This window comes from Myotis lucifugus, unplaced genomic scaffold (genome assembly GCF_000147115.1).
Source record: "Myotis lucifugus unplaced genomic scaffold, Myoluc2.0 scaffold_12, whole genome shotgun sequence".
Classification (NCBI taxonomy): domain Eukaryota; kingdom Metazoa; phylum Chordata; class Mammalia; order Chiroptera; family Vespertilionidae; genus Myotis; species Myotis lucifugus.
The window spans coordinates 2,475,802-2,497,236 of record NW_005871060.1 but is presented as its reverse complement, the minus strand read 5'-3'; the positions used below and the strand labels follow the sequence as shown (position 1 = coordinate 2,497,236).

At 40.1% G+C, this 21,435-nt stretch overlaps 1 protein-coding gene across 1 annotated transcript in view; it reads right to left on the bottom strand.

Moving 5' to 3' along the window:
* CUNH4orf22 (chromosome unknown C4orf22 homolog) overlaps positions 1-15,560 on the bottom strand; it is a 520,196-nt gene extending 504,636 nt beyond the window's left edge. The window contains exon 1 of the mRNA XM_006084529.2: positions 15,405-15,560. Within this exon, the coding sequence (XP_006084591.1) occupies positions 15,405-15,515 (111 nt within the window). The 5' untranslated portion in view covers positions 15,516-15,560. The remainder of the gene's footprint in view (positions 1-15,404) is intronic.
* Between the last annotated feature and the right edge of the window lie 5,875 nt (positions 15,561-21,435).

The window sequence follows — 21,435 nt, the reverse complement described above, 5'->3', positions numbered from 1 at the left end:
CCCAGGTTGTGGGGTTCGATCCCCAGGATCCTCAGTCGATCCCTAGTCCAGGCAGAGACAACCAATCGATGTTTCTTTCTCTTTCTCTCCCCCTCTCTCGTTTCCGCCCCTCTTTCTCAAAAATCAGTAAAAACATATCCGCGGGTAAGGATTAAAAACTCAAAAAGACTAAAGTATTACATAAAAATATGTATAATGTAATAATAGTCCTTATATGATCATCTTAATTAAATATAAAATACCTAAAATACAGTGAAAACAGGATATATATCATTGCTAAAGACCCTTACTTAATACATCACTGTTGAATGCAAGAACTGTCAAAAAGGATTAAATGAAAAAGTATAGCATGCATGGTTAATAATCTATTCAACCCATAATGGCTATTTTAAAGTTCAAATTATTGGAGCAAAACCAAAAAAATATATACTATCAACCTAGAAAATTGCTACTTTTCTTTGCTAAACATTAAAAGCAAATACTACACTCTGTGTAGCAATGTGGATACATTTGCCAAGCTAATATAATGCAAAGCACCAGGTCTTGTCCAGGCTGTTTGCCTTCTTCCTGACTTGTTCCCCTGCCTACTTGCCTTCCCTAGTCCCTTCAGTGTGAACCACAAAACTGAGCAAATGTCTCCACCTAGTGGAATTCATATTTAATAGAAAAAGCAGTTAAATATGAATGCCACAACACAAAATTTTGATGATTTGTGTGCAAATTTTCTTAAATATGTTACTAAAAGTGAGTTTATGGGAAGAACTCAGCTCTGTGAGACTCTGAGAGTCTTCTAGCAGAATAGAAATGGCTTGTGGTCAATAGAGTATTTTATATAGCAAAGACCATTTGAAAGTTGCTGTATTCATTTTGTGGGTAGTGAATTACGCATTCCTGTGTGCCTTACATGGGCCACACAAAAATTATTTGGATAGTTCTGCACTCATCTCCATTCATGTATATTGTAACAAATGGTGTGATCTACTTAGAAAACAAGTAGAGTTGAAGTTGGTTGCCTCACTTAATTGCCCTAACTGGTAGAATCGTGAGTCATCTCTCCGGTTTAAATGCACAACTATCTTTAAAGAAATTGAGAAATAAAATATTTTATTGATTTACATACTTAGCATTTCTGGCGCTTTCTATTCCTTTGTGTAGATCCAGGTCTCCTATGATATATGATTTTCCTCTCACCTAAAAATCTTTGTTTAACATTTTTTGTAGTTCAGGTCTGCTAACAACAAATTACATTGGCTTTTGTTTGACTGAAAAAAACATTTATTTCACCTTAATTTTTGAAAGACATATTTTCTGGATTATTAGTGCTGCAGGTTGACTTTTTACTTTTCAACACTTTAAAGATGTCATCCCATTGTCCCATGGCTGGTATTTTTTTAAATATGTGTGTGTTTATTTTTTAGAGAGAGAGGGAAGGAGAGAGAGAGAAACATGGGTTGCCTTCCATATGCACCCAACTGCCCATTCACCACCCACCGACCCACAGACTGGGAATCTGCCCTGACTGGATTAAAACTGGCGACCTTTTGGTGCACTGGTCAATGCTCAACCAACTGAGCCACACTGGCCAGGGCTATTTCTGAAGAGAAGTGTTCAGTCTTCCCTGTCTTTGTTTTATTCTACTCTAGAGATCTGGTGCACACAAATCATGCACTGGGGGGGAAGGTTCCTCAGCCTGGCCTGTGCCCTCTCTCAGTCTGGGAGCCCTCGGGGGATGTCCAACTGACAGCTTAGTCCCTGGGGAGCGGGCCTAAGCCAGCAGTAGGACATCCCTCTTGCAGTCTGGGACCCTGCGCTCCTTACTGCCCGCCTGCTTGCTGTTCCTTACCACTCGGCTCGCTGCTCCTTAGTGCTGCTGTGGAGGCGGGAGAGGCTCCCACCACCACTGCTGCACTCACCAGCTGGGAGCCAGGCTACTGGCTGAGTGGCACTCCCCCTGTGGGAGCACACTGACCATCAGGGAGCAGCTCCTGCATTGAGCATCTGCCCCCTGGTGGTCTGTGTGCATAATAGTGACCAGTCATTCTGCCATTTGGTTGATTTGCTTATTAGGGTTTTATTATATAGGATAGAGGCTTGGTGCATGAATTCATGCACTGGTCCAGCTGGTCCACCCCTGATGGTGGCCATTGGGGGTAGGCCAGCTGGGGTGAGGGACCGTGGGCAGCGCTAGCCAGGGCAAGGGGTTCACAGACAGTTTGTCGGCCAGCCCTGCCCCCAATCAGAGTGGGATGCCCGCTCTGGGGCAGAGCTGGCCAGGGGTAGGGGCTACAGGCTTTCTGGTCATTCCGCCATTCAGTCAATTTGCATATTGCCCTTTTATTATATAGGATGTGTCCTACTTTACAATCCTTTAAGATTTTCTATTTATTACTGATTTTCAGCAGTTTTAAGATATTCCTTGAAGTGATTTCTTTGTTTATTCATTTATTCTGCTTAGAATGCTTAGTACTCCTTGGCCCTATAAATTTACAGTTTTCACAACATTTGAAACCTTTTTTAATCATTAGTTTTTCCAATATATTTTATTCCCTACTTCCCTCTGATTCTTCTGGGATTATACTTATGTTTTTGTGGGAGGTTTTTTTTGAAGAAAAGCATATCATTTTTTTATTAAATCTAATAGTTTGGAGTATAATAGTTCATTTTAGTAAAAACAAGTAATTACTTGTTAGACAAAGTATGTAAACAAGGCAATAATCTTTTATTAATTGTTAATGTGTGTTTTTTTCTCATGTGATCATGAGTCATTAACATTTGGATGTTTGAGGTTTGGGAGTTTTAGCTATGGGGAGGCATCATGCAAAACAGAACCCAGAGACAAAGACCCTGAAGAGAAGGCTTCGTTACTCTACACGAGCTGTAAGACATGTGGCAATGCCAGGCCCCACCCAGTGGGCAGCAAATGTGGAAGTCTTCATTCTGAATAGATGGCTATATTTCACTGGGACAATTTTAGAAGCCTCCCAGCTGCTGGAAGAAACACCTAACCCTAAGGATGTGCAATAGAACGGTGCCTTTGGGTTGCTCTGGTTTTGGACTTTGGCAGACAGTTCCTCGTCAGAAGCCAGCAGGTCACTGCCCCAGCCCTACAGGTTCCTGGAAAGCTATAGATTAGTGGCTATATTTGCACAGTTCACTCCCTGTACTGGTTTCTGGCTGTACCACACACATACATACACATACACACACACGATGTGAGGGTAGACCAGGATTGGGTTTTGTTCATGGAGGAGTCTGGGACAGGGGGCAACTGGGGCAGCCAGGTGTTTCTCATCCAAAGAAGAAAAAAAAGAAAATGCTTGTGGCCACTGGAATGCTTGACATTGCCCCACAGGCTGCTGGGTTCAGTTGGTTTTTATTTGTGTCATTTGTTATGTTGTTTATTACTGGAGAACAATTGTTGTAGCTCTTAGATTTCTGTACTAAACTCACTGATTTGTTCTAATAGGGTTCCAGTTAATTTTCTTGCATTTTCATGGCAATCATACTGCCTATAACTAATAATATTCTGACTCCTTCCAAGTATTTATGACATTTTTTTAGCATTGTTTTGGTCAGATTGTCAATAAAAAAATAAGATGCTGATTCAAATGCTGAAATGTTTAACCACTAAATAAGAAGTTTACTACAACTGTTTGCTATATACTCTTTATCAAGTTAAATTAGTAAGTTTAGAAATTTACCCTATGCTTTTCTGCATCTATAGATATTATCAGGTTATTTTCTTTTTTAATTTATTAATGTCATAAGCTCATCCTGTGATAAATCACACTATTCTTACTGTAATTTATTATCCTAATATATAAAAGCCCAGGGTTGTAACAACCAATCACAACAAGGCTGACCAACCCAGAAGTCCTTCAGTCAGTGCTGGGTTGCCATGGTGACCTAGCACTGACTGCCCCGCTACAGCCTGGTGACCCAGCACTGACTGCCCCGCTGCAGCCTGACTGCCCAGGAGGCTGAGACCCAGAGAGAGAGGCAGGGTCTGATCCGCAGCCTCAGTAGCAGCTGTTGATCAGTACTTGCCTCTCTCTTTCTCTCCCTCTTTCTTTCCAGGCTTTACCAGCAGCCAGGCCTTTCTTTCTCTCCCAGCCTCCAAGGGGGCTGCTGTTCATCCCTGCCCCTCTGATTAGGCCCAAAGATAGGCCTGGAGATGCTGACTGGCATAGGAACCAACCAATCAGAACCAAATGTGAATTCTGTGAAGAACCAATAGCTGTCTAGGAGGTGGAGCTTTTGATGCTGACTGGCATAGGAACTGACCAATCAGAACAAAATGTGGGTGCTGTGAAGAACCAATGGCTGTCTAGGAGGTGGAGCTTTTGACGCTGACTGGCATAGAAACTGACCAATCAGAACCAAATATGGGTGAATGTAAGGAGCCAATGGCTGCCTAGGAGGCAGAGCTTTTGGCACCGACTGGCATAGAAACTGGCCAATCAGAATCAAATTGGCCAGCAGAGGAGGGCAGTTGGGGGTGAGATCAGGCCTGCAGGGGTGGGCTGTCGGCAGGGGAGGGCCATTGGGGGTGAGATCAGGCCAGCAGGGGAGGGCAGTTGGGGGCAACCAGGCTGGGAGGGGAGGACAGTTGGGGGCAATCAGGCAGGCAGGCAGAGGCAGTTAGGGGCAACTAGGTCAGCAGGGGAGGGCAGTTAGGAGTGATCAGGCAGGCAGGCAGGTTAGCAGTTAGAAGCCAGCAGTCCCAGATTGTGAGAGGGATGTCTGACTGCCAGTTTAGGCCCAATCCCACAGGGTTTAGGCAGTTGGAAATCCCCCAAGTGGTCCCCAATTGGAGAGGGTGCAGGTTGGGCTAAGGGAACCCCCCCGCTCCATGCACGAATTTCATGCACCAAGCCTCTAGTTTCTTAATATAATCCTGGGTTCATTTTACATTTCTTTTCATCCAGTTTGTAAGTAAAATTCATCTTTAGCTTTTTATTTTATGCTATCCTTTTCTGAATTGAGGTCAGGATTACACAAGTCTGATAAAATTATTTAAGAAAATTAAAATTACATCCTTTCCTTTTTAATTAAATCAGACATAAATAATTCTGCTTATGAAAATTAAAACATGGAAGATATAGTCCATTTGTATTGTGTCAGCTTAGCTAAGCTAGAACTTAGTTTCCCATCATCACTTCGTTAGATCGTTTCAGGTGAGGTTGGGCCACAAGAAACATTGGCAATAGATTGGGAAGGCAGAAGAGAAGAAGCAGCCATATTGTTCTAGCTCTTATAGGACCTTCTCTGTCAGCTTCCCCTACTCCTGGCCCAGATGCCTGTGCATGTCCAGCTCTATGACTAAACCTGGCAGCATGTCCTGCAGATCACCCATATCATCAAAGTTAAAGGTGGAAGAGGGAGGGCCTGATACGAGTTCCAGTTTGTCCTGTGAATTCTAGCTCTTCCTGTGGATCTCAGTTTGACCTTGCTTCCCCCACTTCTCATGCGCCTTTCCCTTGTGGCTCTCTATCCTATGACTTTCAGCTCCAGCACCAGACACCAAAGAAACAGCTTGCTTAGACTATTTAAACAGTTCTCATTATGTCAGATCAAATCTCTGTAAAAATATATACATGTGACACACACATATATGTGTATAGGTGTATTCTGCTTCTCTGATTAAGCCCTGAATGATTCACAATTAGATACTGGTAATGGTTCTAGAGCAATAGAAATTTAAGGATGGGTTCTCTAAACTGGCCCTAGGTTACCTGGAATTAGTTCTCTGAGCTTATTAAACACATTTAGAGCCCTGTTTACAGTGGTAAAGAGTACACTGTAATCCATGGAATGTAGAGGCAAAAGTTACTTATCACCTCTAGATATCTGCAATGAAGACAAGGCTTTGGGTACCCAAGTGTTGGCTGCCAGAAGACATTTTAGTGCCAATAAGAAATGTAAGTGTGCCAAAAGCCTTAAAGGAAGAAAATGAGGAGCTCAGGGCCTGGGTATAAGCATGCCACTTAGCAGCAGGTTAGTTACATAGACCACTCCGGTCATGAAAGGAGAAAATATTTGGTACAGTTTCATAATTTTTAAGAGCTTTTTTCCATAAATGATTTCTATTGTGCTATACACATATGCAACCCTTTCATATAATTATTGATTATTTTAGTGCCCATTTAAAAAAATTGCTTGTTTGTTATATTTTCTAATTTTTCTATTAAATTTTATATATTTCTTATTGATTTATAGAGCAGTATTCTAGATAGCAAGTTGAGTACACATTTTGCAAATATGTATTCTTGGGCAGTTTCTTATCTTTTGACTTATTTATGATATATTTTGTCATACAGAGATAAAATTTTTGGCTAAGAAATTACATATCAAACCTTAATAAAGTACATAGAAAACATTGCATCAATGCACTTACCAAAAAAAAATAAAGTTTGAAAATAAACTAACCATTCAACTAAAAAAAGTAAAGAAAACTAAAATCCATCTAAATAATATAGAAGGGAAAATTAATAAAACAAGAAAATGAATAAAATAGAAATGAAATTATACAAATCCAGTAAGCTCTGTATATGAAAGCCAAGAATGTATTCTTTAAATAAAAAAAAATAGCCCTGGCTGGTGTGTTTAATGGTTAGAGCATTGGCCCATGCCCATGCACCTAAGGATTTCAAGCTAGATCCAAGTCAAGGTCACCTGGGTTGCAGGTTCCATCCCCAACCTGTTAGGGCACATGTGGAAGGCAACGAATCAATGTGTCTCTCTCCTCTCTCTCCCCCCCCACCACCCGCCTCTCTCCCTTCCTCCCTTCTGCTCTCTAAAAATTAATGGGAAAAAATTCTCTGGTGAGGATTAACTAACTAACTAACTAAATAAATAAATAAGTAAGTAAACAAACAAACAAACCAATAAAATAGATTACCTTGGCCAAGCTTGATGGTGGAAGGAAGGGAGGGTGGGCAGAAATTAAGGGAGTTCTATAAATTTCATGGTAGAAAACTAAAGAGGGTTCCAGCCTGGATTAACTCTTCTTTGTTGACTTTAGGAGGTGAGGTCATGTACTAACCAGTCAGAAGTGTGAAGAGAGTAAAGATAGTTTTAAAAAGTTGGTGGTAGAGGGGGTGTGTGGGGGGGGGGTAGTGGTGGTGGAGCGAAGGGCATCAACAGGCAACTCACAAAAGAAATGCAAATGGCCAAGAAATATTTAAATAGATGATCAACCTCACTAATATTCAGGGAAATTAAAATTAAAACAATGAGATTTTTTGCAAACAAACAAAAGGTGTCTCATTTACTGCTGGTGGGAGAGTAAGTGCCTACTCCAGAGAGCACTTTGACCTTGTCTATTACAGGTTATTGAGTCCATGTTTTAATATATTTACAACTGCACACAAGGAGGATGTACCAAAGATGTTCATTTGACTGCTGTTTCTGAAAACTTTATAAGGAAAATGAATTTCTAAAGAACCAACCTAAGCAAACAATGGAATCAATGCAACAACTTTTAAAGAATAAGGAGAGCTCTGCAGAGTGACATTAAAATGTCTCCAAAATTTAATGTTAGATTTTTTTAAGTTACAGAATGATATTGATATTACCATTTATGTAGAAAATAACAACTAAGAATAATATATATCCACATATAATGAAAATATTTATATATAATAAAATATATAATTTTTGAGGACTACTCATATGTATGCAAGAAGAGGAAAGATATTGGGGTGAAGTTCAGTCCTTGCTTGTTGCATCTAGGCTCAGAACAACCAATACTTATCATCCCCTACTTCCACCATCCAGTCTAGATTCCCCTCACTCTCAACTAATGCCTCTGCTAGTCTTGGTAACCTATCTAGTGGCATGAACCAGACCCCCATTCCTGAGGGATCTCAACCACTGGTCACAAAACCCTTCCCAGTTTCTGCTGTTCTCAAATTGGACCACTCCACTTCCAGTGATTACCTATTGACTATTTTGCAGTTCTTCTTTTGGGGTCTTTTAGATGCGCCATTGTTTTCTCCACTTTTCTCACCCATGGGCGGTGATACCTTCTTGGTGTCATGGCTATGATGGTTTCTCCCCATCTGCTTTTATGTTAGGGTTCACAGGAATAACCCTCAACTACTTGTGTCAATGTTTTCCTATTTTTTGGGGGTTTTCGATCCAGCTGTTCTTGGCTTCTGGCTCATCCTATTCTCTTTATTCCCTCCTACCTTTCTGACCCCCTTTCACATTTCCCTTTGTCAGCACCATCTCCATGCACATGCCTTAAGAAATGGTTGTTCTCCCACATATTGTCTTCAGCCCCTGGTCTTGTCTCACCCTACGCACTCTCCTGGGTTATATCCCTGCCTCCACTCTTGTCTCCTCCAAGCAGCAGCTTTTGAAGTCAATATGAATAAAAATTGAATGGAACATACTTTTTATACACAGAATATAGATTTTAGGGGATTGTTTGAGACACTGAGGATGATATCAGGATCTTGGCATTCTAATGGTATCATTATGAGAAAGTGTTAGAAGTGTTCTGCATACGGCATTCTTGGTTCAGTTTCCTTCTCTGATCATCAGAATTCATGTCCTGAGGAAACTACATCTTTTTACTTGGGGAGAAATACCTCTGTGAACTTACTGAAAGAAAAATATATGACTCTTCTTAGGCAGAGAGAAGCTAATTTATGCCATTTTTTCTATTGACTAAACAAAAGAGTGTAGCTGATTCTGAACTATGTTAAGATATTTCATAAAGAACAGTATTTACTCTGTACCTTGATGCAATAAATACAATGGTTGCTTGTTACTTGGCTTATTGTTTAATCATGGTACATTATGTTACTAAGCTATTTCCTAGAATCTTAATCAATGCCTGGAAAATAATTTTAAGATTATATCTAAAAAGCTTAATTTGTATAATTTATTTATTTTCTAAATAATGGAAAGATAATCTCCAAATAAAACTTCCACATTGCTAATCTCTGTACATAATTTAGCCATAATGGGGATCCACTCATCAGATAAATTTTTAAATGATTCTAATAATACCCCTTGATTTGTTGTCTGAGAAAAGCAATTAATGTATCACTTTTAGTTGTCCAGTGGTCACAAAGAGCCATTGGAATGAAGGTACTGTGTTTATTTAATGTAGAAGAATTACCAAGAAAGAATCTGGGAAACCCACAGTGGAAAAAAATATTGTCAAAACTTTTAAAGATTCGTATATTGATTTAGAGCAGTGGTTCTCAACCTTGGCTCAGGTGATTCTAATGTGCAGCCAAGGTTGAGAACCACTGATTTAGAGGATTGGTTTAATTAGGTAAGATAATATCAACTCCCAAACCAAATATTGTTATTTGAGTTAGCAGAGATAAATCTAATTGTTAATGCTGCTATAAATTTATTTTGATAGTGTATAGGTATCTAGTAAAATGAGAGCATGATAGACATAGAATGAGGAGCATCTTTTATCCAATCCTTAACCAGCTCATCAGATAGTTAACTGGTGTCAGTCTTCATTTTTTTTCTCCTACTTCCTTTCCTTCTTAATCAAGCATCATATAAAAAGCATTGTGGTCATTATATTCATACACTACTGCATACTTATAGTGGTCTGAGATGTTAAATGATAATGTAGAGGTTAGGGTCATGACAAGCAAACTCAAAAGAGATGATTAGAAGAATAAAATTACAATTTACAAAGATATGGACAGGATTCATGGAAACCATCATGGGATGGTGAAGCATCCTTGGACTAGCAACAGTGGGAAGTCCTTAATACCATTAGGCCTAAAAGGAGATTGGAGAGGAAACAGTTCCTACAACAGGGAGTGCTGCCAGCACCTGGAAAGAGTGCTATAGCTGATGAAATGAGAAGTTGGCCAAATCTAAGAATTCAGCAGCAACCAAACTACAACCAGGAGGAAGATGACAGGAAATAAATCCTCTGACTACTCTCTTCCAGCCCTCTGGTCTCCTATTGGCTGAAACAAACCCAAAGCCAAAAAAAGCCTGGTTAATGACCTCAGAGAATAACTACTGGGAGCACAAATGAGAGTGGAGAAGGAGAGACCAAGATATTGGCGTAGGCAAATGCCTGTACTCACTGCCTCCCACAACCACATCAAAATTACAGCTAAAATACAGAACAACCATCATCCAGAACTGCCGGAAAGCTGGCTGAAGGAAGTCCTACAAGTAGAGAAATGAAGAAGAAAGCACACAGAGACTGGTAGGAATTGCAGAGGTGCAGAATGGGCTGGGCTGGCACCCACATGTGCTGCTTTTTTAATCAGGAGGGAGATCGTCTCTGTGGAGGCCGCCCAGAGGAGCAAGGGGTCCCAGCCCCACACCAGAGTCACAGCCCAGGGTTCCAGAGCTGGGAAAAGAAGTCCCTGTAACTATGGGCTGTAAAAAACAGTGCAAATTGGGGCTCAATGACACAGAGGCTGCTAGAGACCCAGCTGCTCCCCTTAAATGGCTGGCACACAAACTGAACTTACAACGTCCTGCTTCCTCCAAGCTCCAGTGCCAGGGCGAGGTTCTGGGGGACACAGAAACATATGAGGAGGAACTGGATTGTCTGGCATCGGGGCAGGAACTCAGGGGTGGCTTTATTCCAGGTGGAGGTGCTCACAGGAATCATTATTCCTATGCTGGGATCTTCTCAGTCACAGGGCTGACTGGCAGGCATTTCTGTTTGCCCACCCTAGTGATTCCCAGAGACCCCACCCTACCCAATTTGAAACCCCATCCAACCTGTGTGCATCTGATTTTTCATATGAATGGCCTGTCCTTGCTCAGGCTAAAATCTCTCAAACAAGCTGCAGCTGGGTCAGGGAGCCACAAACCTATCAATAAAAGGCCCAAGACCTGGCACCAGCATCAGCCTGCCTTGCTTCACAGCTGGGCCTCATCTGGGCACTTCTAAACCCAATACAAAGAGGAGGAATCTGCAGATCTCTCTATAGCTCCTGCTGGGTGGCCCCAGGTAGTGACTGATTTTACTCCTTCCTGGAGACCCAAGACCAGTGTACCCAGTAGTCAGTGTCAGACCATACCTTATTACAACTACAAATCCATAAGTGACACACTCAAGAGGCAGATTCAGTGAGCACCAAAGCCCCACTGAAGCAAGTCCTGCTCCATAAGGGTGTCTCCTGCACAGAAGCTCTCCCACTGTAGTCACAGCTAGTCCTCACAGCCAATTGGCCTGAAGGTCAATTCCTCCCAGTGACACCAACAGCAATCAAGTCTCAACTACAACAAGACTGTTCACACAGCCCACAAAGGCGTGTACCTAAAGAGTCTACCTCAGGTGATTGGGGAGGCTGAGCCACTGGGCCCTATAGAACACCTACTATACAAGGCCACTCTATCAACTCAAGGAGACATAGCAGCTCTACCCAACACATAGAAACACATACAGGAAAGCAGCCAAAATGCAGAGACAAAGAAACATATCACAAATGAAAGAAATAGAAGAAAGCAAATTACTGGATATAGAGTTCAAAGTTACGGTTATAAGGTTACTCGAGAATCTTTTAGAAATCTCCAAGGGACTTAGTGAGACTTTCAACGATCTTAGTGAGAATGCAAATAAAAAGAAAAAAAAAAGGAAAAGGACCAGTCAGAAATTAAGCATACACTGACTGAAATAAAGAATTTTTTAAAAAAAAAAAAGAAGAAGAAGAATATACAGGGATTCAACAGTAGACTAGAGGATCTGGAGAATTGAATCAATGATTTGAAATATGAGGAAGGAAAAAACACCCAATCAGAAGAGCAAAAAGAAAAAAGAATCCAAAAATATGAAGATAGTGTAAGGGGCCTCTGGGATAACTTCAACTGTACCAACATCCGCATTATGGGGGTGCCAGAAGAAGAGATTAAAAACCTATTTGAAGAAATAATGACAGAAAACTTCTCCTACCTGGTAAAAGAAATTGTTTACAAGTCCAGGAAGTGCGAAGAGTACCAAACAAAAGGAACCCAAAGAGGACCACACCAAGACACATCATAATTAAAATGCCAAGAGCAAAAGACAAAGAGAGAATCTTAAATGCAGCAAGAGAAAAGCAGTTAGTTACCTACAAGGAAGTGCCCATATGACTGTCAGCTGATTTCTAAATGGAAACTATGCAGGCCAAAAGGGAGTAGCAAGAAATATTCAAAGTGATGAATAGCAAGGAACTACAACCAAGATTACTCTACCCAGCAAAGCTATCATTTAGAATTGAAGTTCAGATAAAGAGCTTCACAGACAAGAAAAAGCTAAAGGAGTTCATCACAAAACCAGTATTATATGAAATGTTAAAGGGTATTCTCGAAGAAGAAGAAGAAGAAGAAGAAGAAGAAGAAGAAGAGAAGGAGGAGGAGGAGGAGGAGGAGGAGAAAAAGTTCAAAAATATGGGGAAGGTCAATGGGGAAAAAAGAGATATATGTACTATGTGTAATACTTTAAACAATAAAATAAAATTGAAAAAATATGAACAACAAAATGGCAACAAATACATATCTATCAACAATTGAATCTAAAAATCAAAATAAATAAGAAATCTAATGAACAGAATAAACTGGTGAATAAAATAGAATCAGAGGCATGGAAATGGAACAGACTGATGATTCTCAGAGGGATTATAAAGATTTTAATGCATAGGATATATGCATTACCTATGGACACAGACAATAGGGTGGCAAAGGCCTGGGGCTGGGCGGGAGCTATAAGAGAAAAAAAGAGGGGCATCTGTAATAATCTCAATAATAATGATTAAAAATAATTTAAAAAAAGAGTGGAGAAGGTTAGAGAATGAATCCAGCAAAAATAGCATGGCCATTTTGTATGTGAATCATTGGTACTAATTTTTATTGAAATTAATTGAAAACTTTTGGCAGTAAAACAATAAAAGAGTACCTGAAAGATAATAAATACTTGCAAAATGTTTGCCAATTAAATAAAACTTAGGCTGGACTATAAGCACTATACTAAAGTTAGGTGACTGAGATCAAGTCTAGAACTGATTCTTACTGAAATTTCTAGCAATTAAGGCAATATCTACTCCAATAGCTGCTTGGTGAAAGTTTATTAATTAAACAGATAGTTGGATGAATACATGGATGCATGCATGGACAGATGGATGTATAGATGACTCATAAAAGTTTACAGACATAAAAGCCCTTGAATATAGTCTTGTCCAACTCCTTCATTTTTCATATGAATTAATGGAATTTCAAACTGGTTTAAAATACAATAATATAGAATTAGAACCCAAATCTCATGACTATAGGATCTTCTAACTTTAATATGCTATCTCTCATTTACCATTTAAAAATGCTCCATTCAAACCAAAGTCAATTACTGATGATCATCCCCCCAAAAAAGAACAAGAATCACTTTACAGAGCATGCATGTTCCATGACCCCTGACACATGCCTGCCATGAAACAATTCTGAGGAGCCCACTTGTCTCTGTGCAATCTATATGAGCAATTAACCTGCATCCACATAAGTATTTGAGAATATAGGTCCATAGATCTAATGGCACTTAAAAACTGTCACTACTCTCTCTCTCTCTCTCTCTCTCTCTCTCTCTCTCTCTATATATATATATATATATATAATCTTAATATCATCATTCAACCAACTCTTCATCTTGTTTTTATGAAAGTATAATAATAAGCTTAATCAATGCCAAATTTAAAAGTAAACTTATCATTCCCCCAAATATAATCACCGTTTTCCATTTTGAAGACCTTTAAAGTTCTGATTGATGAAACACAAAGTATCAATGTTTCACTTCTAATCAACATTAATAATTTTAGTTCCCTACTCATATGAAAAACCCTGCCTTAAAAAAAATGAAACCCTTCTTAACGATACTAGGTTTATGCTTGGCAGTTTTCCACATGTGCTATAAAGATGATTTTAGTCTATTGGGATGTTTGTTGTCTGTATTTCATTCTTTTTAAACATTCAAAAATTTAGATGCAGACACTGTTTAGCACCATTATTTTCCCCCTTCATTTCAGTGATTTAGATGCAAGGTATAAAGCTCAATTTCATTACTTTAAACATATTACCTGCATAAAGTTTTAAAAGCTTGTTTTTCAAGCCAGAAGCCATGTTGGAAATTTTACTGGGATTCAGTTTTCAACATAATTCCAGAAAGATCAAATTACTTGTCTGAGGTCACACAACTGGTTTGTGGCAGAGCTAGAACTAAAATTAGATGTTTCCATTCCTTCAAATTATGTTCATATCTAGCACATGAATATGTTTTGGAGAATAAGCACTATTCAAATCTTGGAGTTCACTTTAAGTAAAATCCCGCTTAATGCAATATTTGGACTCCAAATATTTCAATCCACTAAAATGCTTAATGACGTTGTTGCAGATAAGGAGTTTGGGGAGTTGGCTGCAGGATACAAATCCTTTTCAAATTCGGGTGTGGGTTGGTGCCACACAGTGGTGGTCTTTCTGACTAAAGAGGAAGGGGCCAATTTGGGGTTCTGGGGCTTGTCCAGAAGGGCAGAATCTCCAGGTCAGCGCCCATTTCATTGACCTGGTGTGGGAATATGCGAGGGCTATGGGGACCCACCCTCCACCTCCCGCTTCTTAGGACGGGTGGCCTATTATTTTCCTGTCCATCCGGGTTCTCCTTGAGGAGACAAAAACTATCTCTTCTCAGACCTTCCCCCTATCAATACCCTATCTCACACACACACACATACACACACACACACACACACACACCTTTAAGAAGCTGGGAGGGGCGTGGTTGCTGGGTAGAAGACAGTAACCAATCTCATCACGTCTGATTTTGCTGTGTTGCAAGCTTTCTTTTCTTTTTCTTTTTTCTATCAACATTAGCTGTGATCATCAATTGGATAAACATGAGTCAGTAATATGCAAGCACAGCGACCTGAGTACCTACCTGTAATTAAAGGGCCTTCTGAACCAATGAGCGTAAGGTGGAAGTTTATGGGTTCAAATGCCCAATACACCACCAGATACCCCAGGTGAGTGCTGTCACCTTCTATTCTTCAGTACAAGTTGGCAAAGGAACGAGAAACAGGGTGTCAGACCTGAGTTACAGCAGAGTCTCAGCAGGCCTCCGACTGCAGGCACCAGTTACAGGAGAATGACTGGGACAGGGGAGCCGCCGGGAGGGGGCCCGGGAGGCCGAGCTACGGAGATTCAAGACACCCCATGCACACGCGCGGGTTTCTGCAGTGGGTGACGCCAAGGGCCCAAATTCTGAACTGACCGAGGCCTCGCAGGGCAGGAAGGACGCCGCGATTCGCCGCCGCCGCCACCTGGAAACTGCGCGGCGGGACGCTCACCGCCAGGGGGCGACCACCCCACGAAGCGGGGCCTTGGAGGGACCGAAAGACTGGCCGGCCATGGCCACTCCGCGGCGCTGTCGCCCTTACCTCCAGGTAGAACAAGTCCACGGTTGTGATCTGCGAGTCGAGGAAATCTTCATAGGTGTTGAACTGAGTGACGATGTTGTCCACCGCCGTCAGCCCCTCTTCCTGATCCATCGCGGTTGCCTCGGCTGAAGCGTCCCTAGCAACGCAGGCAGAAGGTTCCACCCACTGCGTTCTTTACCAGCAGCTGGGAGCTGTGGACGTTAATCCCGCCCCCGGGGGTGGTTACCTTTAGGGCTTCCGCCTAATTCCTGGCAACACCGCCTCCCAGCGCACACTCCAAGTCCAGGTCTGACACCTCAACTGGTTCAGACTTGCGTGAAATGTGGAGCCAGAGAGAGATGCAAAGTGCAATCCAAAATTAAAAACTATAAGACTGCCAGGATAGTACACAAAATATTATAGATCAGCGCTTCTAATCTCATTCTAAAACACTGTTATGCAGGACAGAAATATCGAGGTTAGTTCTCTGGTAACTAACATTTGTCTGTAAAGAGAATATCTCAGAACAGAAGTCTCAGGTAATGGTCTGTGACCGAACCCAATTATTTGAAAAGTTATAACTTAAAAGTAAATTATTGCTAGTGTTTGCGTATGAGGAAGAATTTATGAATTTCCCAAAGGGAAGAAGCTTGAAGAAAATATATTTGAAGACTTCTTTTGGCACCAAGTGCTTGTTTTATAAGCTTTTTACTTTTTAAGTTTCAATAAGCACACAATGAAAGATCTTGGCTTATATGTATAATTTTATTGATATTTAGAGGGAGAGAAAGAGGGTTAGAGACATAGAAACATCAACGAGAGAGAAATATTCCTCCGCTGCCTCCTGCGTATCCCCCACTGGAGGTGGAGCCTGCAACCCCTTCCCCTGTGCCCTGACCAGGAATTGAACCAGCAACCTCTTGGTTCATCGCTCCACACTCAACCACTGAGCCAACCCTGCCACGTGAAGCTGCCTTTCTTAAAGGGTGAAATATCTGTGGAAACTTAGAAAGTTTTACAATCAAGACCTTTCCTCTAGAACAAAGTTTTGCATATTTAAAACATGAATTAATGTAATCCAACATGGCTTTTGGAATCCATTTTTTTGGATTTTAATATTCTTCAAATTATCTTTGGGAATTAACACATATTACAATGGGAGCCTGTGGTAGCTGTAATTTGGTAAGTACTTACTGAATTGATTTTGAAGATCTTCACAGATGATCTAAAAAAAGTTTTATTTCAATGAAAGCATCTAGTAAGATACTTCACTTTTAGTTAGCTTTACCTTAAAAAGGTCATCTCCACAATTAGGATGTACAAATGTACGAATTTCAAGTAATATAGACACAATAATCTCTAGGATATCAATGACTTGTTTTTTAATTAATGAATATGTTCTGAAATGTTTAAAGGGCATTTTAGACATTGTTTTAAAATGAAATTTAATGATTGGATTTAGGTGAAGAGAAAGAAAGGAGAGAGAAGCCCTGGGCACTCATAACATGACAGCAACACAACAAAAACATTTATTGAGTGCTTCCTGCATGCCAGGCACTGGCCTACGTGCCAACAATGGATTACATCCTTGTTAATATTTGTGTTAAATTATTGGTCACCCACAATTTGACTTCATCTAATATCTAAAAAGATATGATAATGTAAGTAGTCCAAGAATGAGAAGAAGTTCATTTTACTTGAGACATTCTGATAGAAGACATATGTCTCAGTTTTATAAGTCCCTCCTGAAAGAGGCATTATTCTGGGCTAATTGAATACAAGAAAGGTCTTAGAAAAGTTTCAACCACTTAGTTTGTTCAGGAATTATAAATATTTGCTTTATTGCGATAATGTTTATCCTTTACCACATGCCAACTCTGTTCTAAATACTTTACATGTATTATTTTATTTAATCATGATAATAATCAACTAGGAAAGTAGTGTAAGCATTACTCTCAAAATAGAGACAGAATGAGCCTAAATCAGTGGTCGGCAAACCGCGGCTCGCGAGCCACATGCGGCTCTTTGGCCCCTTGAGTGTGGCTCTTCCACAAAATACCACGTGCGGGCGCGCACGTACAGTGCGATTGAAACTTCGTGGCCCATGCGCAGAAGTTGGTTTTCGGCCTGGGCGAGTCTATTTTGAAGAAGTGGCGTTAGAAGAAGTGGGGGGTGTTGGTCGGTCGGGCACAGGCGGGCCGCGGGATACACGGAGCAGGGGAGGCGTGCGATTCATGCACGAGTTGAGTGAGCCAGTCAGTCCGCAGTTTCATGTGCAGTGGTTAGTGCTAGTCGAATCCGCAAATCGCGCGCAGTTGACAAAAGTACCCACTAGAAGCATAAAGTTACCTGTATTTTTCCAACCAGCTGCAAATCCTACAGGTATTTTTGTCATCAATTTAAGAATTGTAAATTATTTTGTGTTGGTGGCTTTATTATTATAAAATGAAACATTTTTTAGGTGCCCTGTTTGAGGTGGCTACAAAGAAGAAGCAAAGAAAAACGGAAGATGAAAACCGTGAATTTAAAGTTGAATTTAAAGTTGAATGTACCTACCTATATAGTTTAAGTTTAAAAAATTTGGCTCTCAAAAGAAATTTCAATCATTGTATTGTTGATATTTGGTTCTGTTGACTAATGAGTTTGCCGACCACTGGCCTAAATGAATTGGCCAAAGTTTTAAAGATAAAAAATAGCAACATAGTTTATTATTCCCAATTTTCCACAAAAAAGAGGTAAATAGAGGTTTGAAGAGCCACATGGAATTAATAATGAAAGTTGCTTTTTGTTTATTGGAAAACAATATATGTCAAATTGTGAATGGGAACATGGATTGACACAAACCAAAGGATCAAAAGGGATGGTCTAGTATGAGGTGTGGAGGCAAGAAAGAGCGGGGCCTGTGGAGGGAAAAGTGCACATTATTTTCACAGCTGTGAGGGGCCCAATAAAGAGAGAAAGAGAAGAGAAGCTGACTGGAGGAGGAAAACTAGTAGAAAGACTTCAAACGCTAGGTTTGCATAAGGTGGTAATCATAGACTTGAATAAGAGAGAGGGATACAATGACACTGAGTTTGACTGCTGATCGTGCACTGCTGAACGACAGTATCTCACTGCTAATGTAAGCACTAATTGCATTTCCGACATTTGCCTTCTAGTTCTCCTCCACCGAAATGTTATCACTTTCAAGAAACAGCAAAGAATCTAGGGAATCTTTGGGTCCATTAAACTGTAGCACTTTAATGACAAGGACCTATATGTTAATAAAAGGTTAGGTTATTGTTAGCCTATGTATCATTCTATTATGATTCATTGTGGTTGTGGAAATCTCATTAAATTTGCCATTTGGTCAACAGCTTTTTGATGAAGTAATTTCTAAAGTGTCTAAATGTAAATAAGCACATAAATATTTTCAGTTTAGTAAGATCTTTCAACTGAAACTACTGATTTTCGACAAATCGGTTTCTCCATAAATATGGAAAGCAAAACGATTTATAAATTTAGACTTGTTCCTTACAAAAATACTTGAATAATAATAGGCCTAATTCAATTGTTTTTCTTTTCACTTTCAGACCTGTGTCTGATACACTACATGAAAGGATGGCAAAAAAGAAATTAATGAGCTTCAGTAAGTCTATGTTTCCTGTTGCAAAGTCTTTGTTATGATTGGGAAACACTTTATTTTGGATAACACGCATGCCTACTTAAAGTCTAGGATTTTTTTTAAAGATTGAAACCTGGAATTTAGTACCCAATCCCAAAGAAATTCTATTCTTTGCAAAAGAACCAACAAGTATTGTATATATTTACAACAAAAGTACAAAATGTGAGAGAGAAGAAACACATGCTATGTAAGAATAGCAAAATATATGTGACTGAGTTAAAAAAAAAAGTGGGGCACAATGTAGGAATGTAGGCAAAATCTCAGCATAAGCATCTCTGAAATAAATAGGCCTTGGTACTGTACTTACCTGGTGGAAGTATATAAAAGAATTTCAAATCTCTGCACTTTTTAAATTTCAAATATTCAGCAATATACCATGATATCTGGGGAAGTGAGCGGCAAGCATCCTTTTGGTGGTGTTGACATGATAGGAAGGGGAATGCCTTGCTTATTTTGCTAATAAGATGCTAAATACTCTGAGTAAGAACTTGAGGCTCCATTAAAATGGATTAATAATACATTACCATATTGTAAGAAAGAAAAACATATGCACACCCGAGTAAGATAAGAGATTTGTGTCTGATGTTGCCCAGTTCCTTAAGTGTCTGTGGATTGCAGGTGAGGACTATTGCCTAATCATCAGCCAAGGAGAGCTCTTTTGCGCTTTGTAATAATGACACTGAATTTATTGAAGGTGTTTCTTGTGATGAGATCACTGGACTTCCACACCATCTCAGTTCTTCTAAATTGCTGAAGTTCTGGTTCCACAGCTTCTCTGTCATGGAGAGACCTGTGTTCCTGTGTTGTAACTCATTCATTTTCTCCTCCTTTATCTGACAGCATAAAAGGAAGGGCCCAGAAGAAAGACAAGTATGAGATGGAACTGCTCCCAGGAGTTGGCAGATGTCAGCAGCTGCTAAAGGTTGACAGCTATTACTGTGCTATGGGATAGAGCAGTGGTTCTCAACCTTGGCTGCACATTAGAATCACCTGGGAATCTTTTTAAAATCCTGATTTCTGGGCCTCATCCTCCAGAAATTCTGTTTCTTTGTTACTAATGTTGTGGCCCCACCACATCACAAAGAAACAGGAACTTCCGGAGAATGAGGCCCAGAAATAAAAATTAAAAAAAAAGATTCCAGGTGATTCTAATGTGCAGCCAAGGGTTGAGAACCACTGGGATAGAGGATGGATCTAATTGCCACAACCATCTCTCTCGAACAGAGGAAAACGTGGGCTCTCTCAGGGCTCTGTACTGTTTTTCTTACAGTTTCACTGAAAATTCCCTCAACCTCTTTGCCTACATGGACATCAGGCTCTACCCTAAAACACCACTTTTCTGAGTGGCCCAACACTCTCAGAAAACATCCCACATGAATGGATGGCCACCACTGTGCTTAGAATAAATTAATATCTTAGAATGTATTTATGAAGAAAAGTCAAAAGTTTTTATAAATGGACACTGTTACATTTTTCAAAATTATGTGGTTAATATTAGCCAAAGGAGCACAAAAATATTGATTTCAATAACTAAGAGTGGATACTTGTGGCAACCACTGTGTCTCAGCAATGAGAATTTAAATGTGAACTTATTTTAATGAACATGGCAGAAATGTGTATTTGTTGGCCTTGGCCAGTATGGCTCAGTGGTAAAGCATAGGGCCTGCTCACACACCAAAGAGTCTCGGGTTCAATTCCCCATTAAAGGCATGTACCTGGGTTGCAGGTTTGTTGCCCGGCCTGGCTTCCACTCTCTCTAAAAATCAATAGAAAAAATATTCTCTGGTGAGGATTAACAGCAACAACAACAACAAAAGAATCTCCAGTTATCACATTTTCTATCAGGACCTCATTAGCATTCTTATTGTTCAGATTCTTTTTACCTTTCTCTGAAAACTTACTTTCCATGTCCATTCAGAATATCTACTGTCCTATGAATATTCCAATTTATAAGTGCTAGCCCATGTCCATCTATTTTTTTCCAAATTATTGCTATTCTCAGTCACTAACATCAGTGCTGGTGTCTCTGATTCGCATTATGAAACACTGAGGCACAGGAGGTGAAGGCAGCCAGGGGACTGGCATGGCTGTGAGCGAGTCTGTAAAATGTGGCTCTAATCTAACACATGCTTATCAATCACCAAATGCATCAATAATGATAACTTAGTCCTCTGTTTATGGTCCCATGTACAATGCACCATGCTCCTAATTTTCCCCTTTCCATTTACTATTAGTTTATGAGTCAATTATTGGGTTTTGAGGGTTTGTATAAAGGGCTACTGATAAAAATTGAATGCAAAGTACACTGAGAACCTTTCGAAATAAGCAATCTGAGAGCAGACAGTTTTTTTACTCCATGTTCTTTCATGATGTTTCCCAGTAGATTAC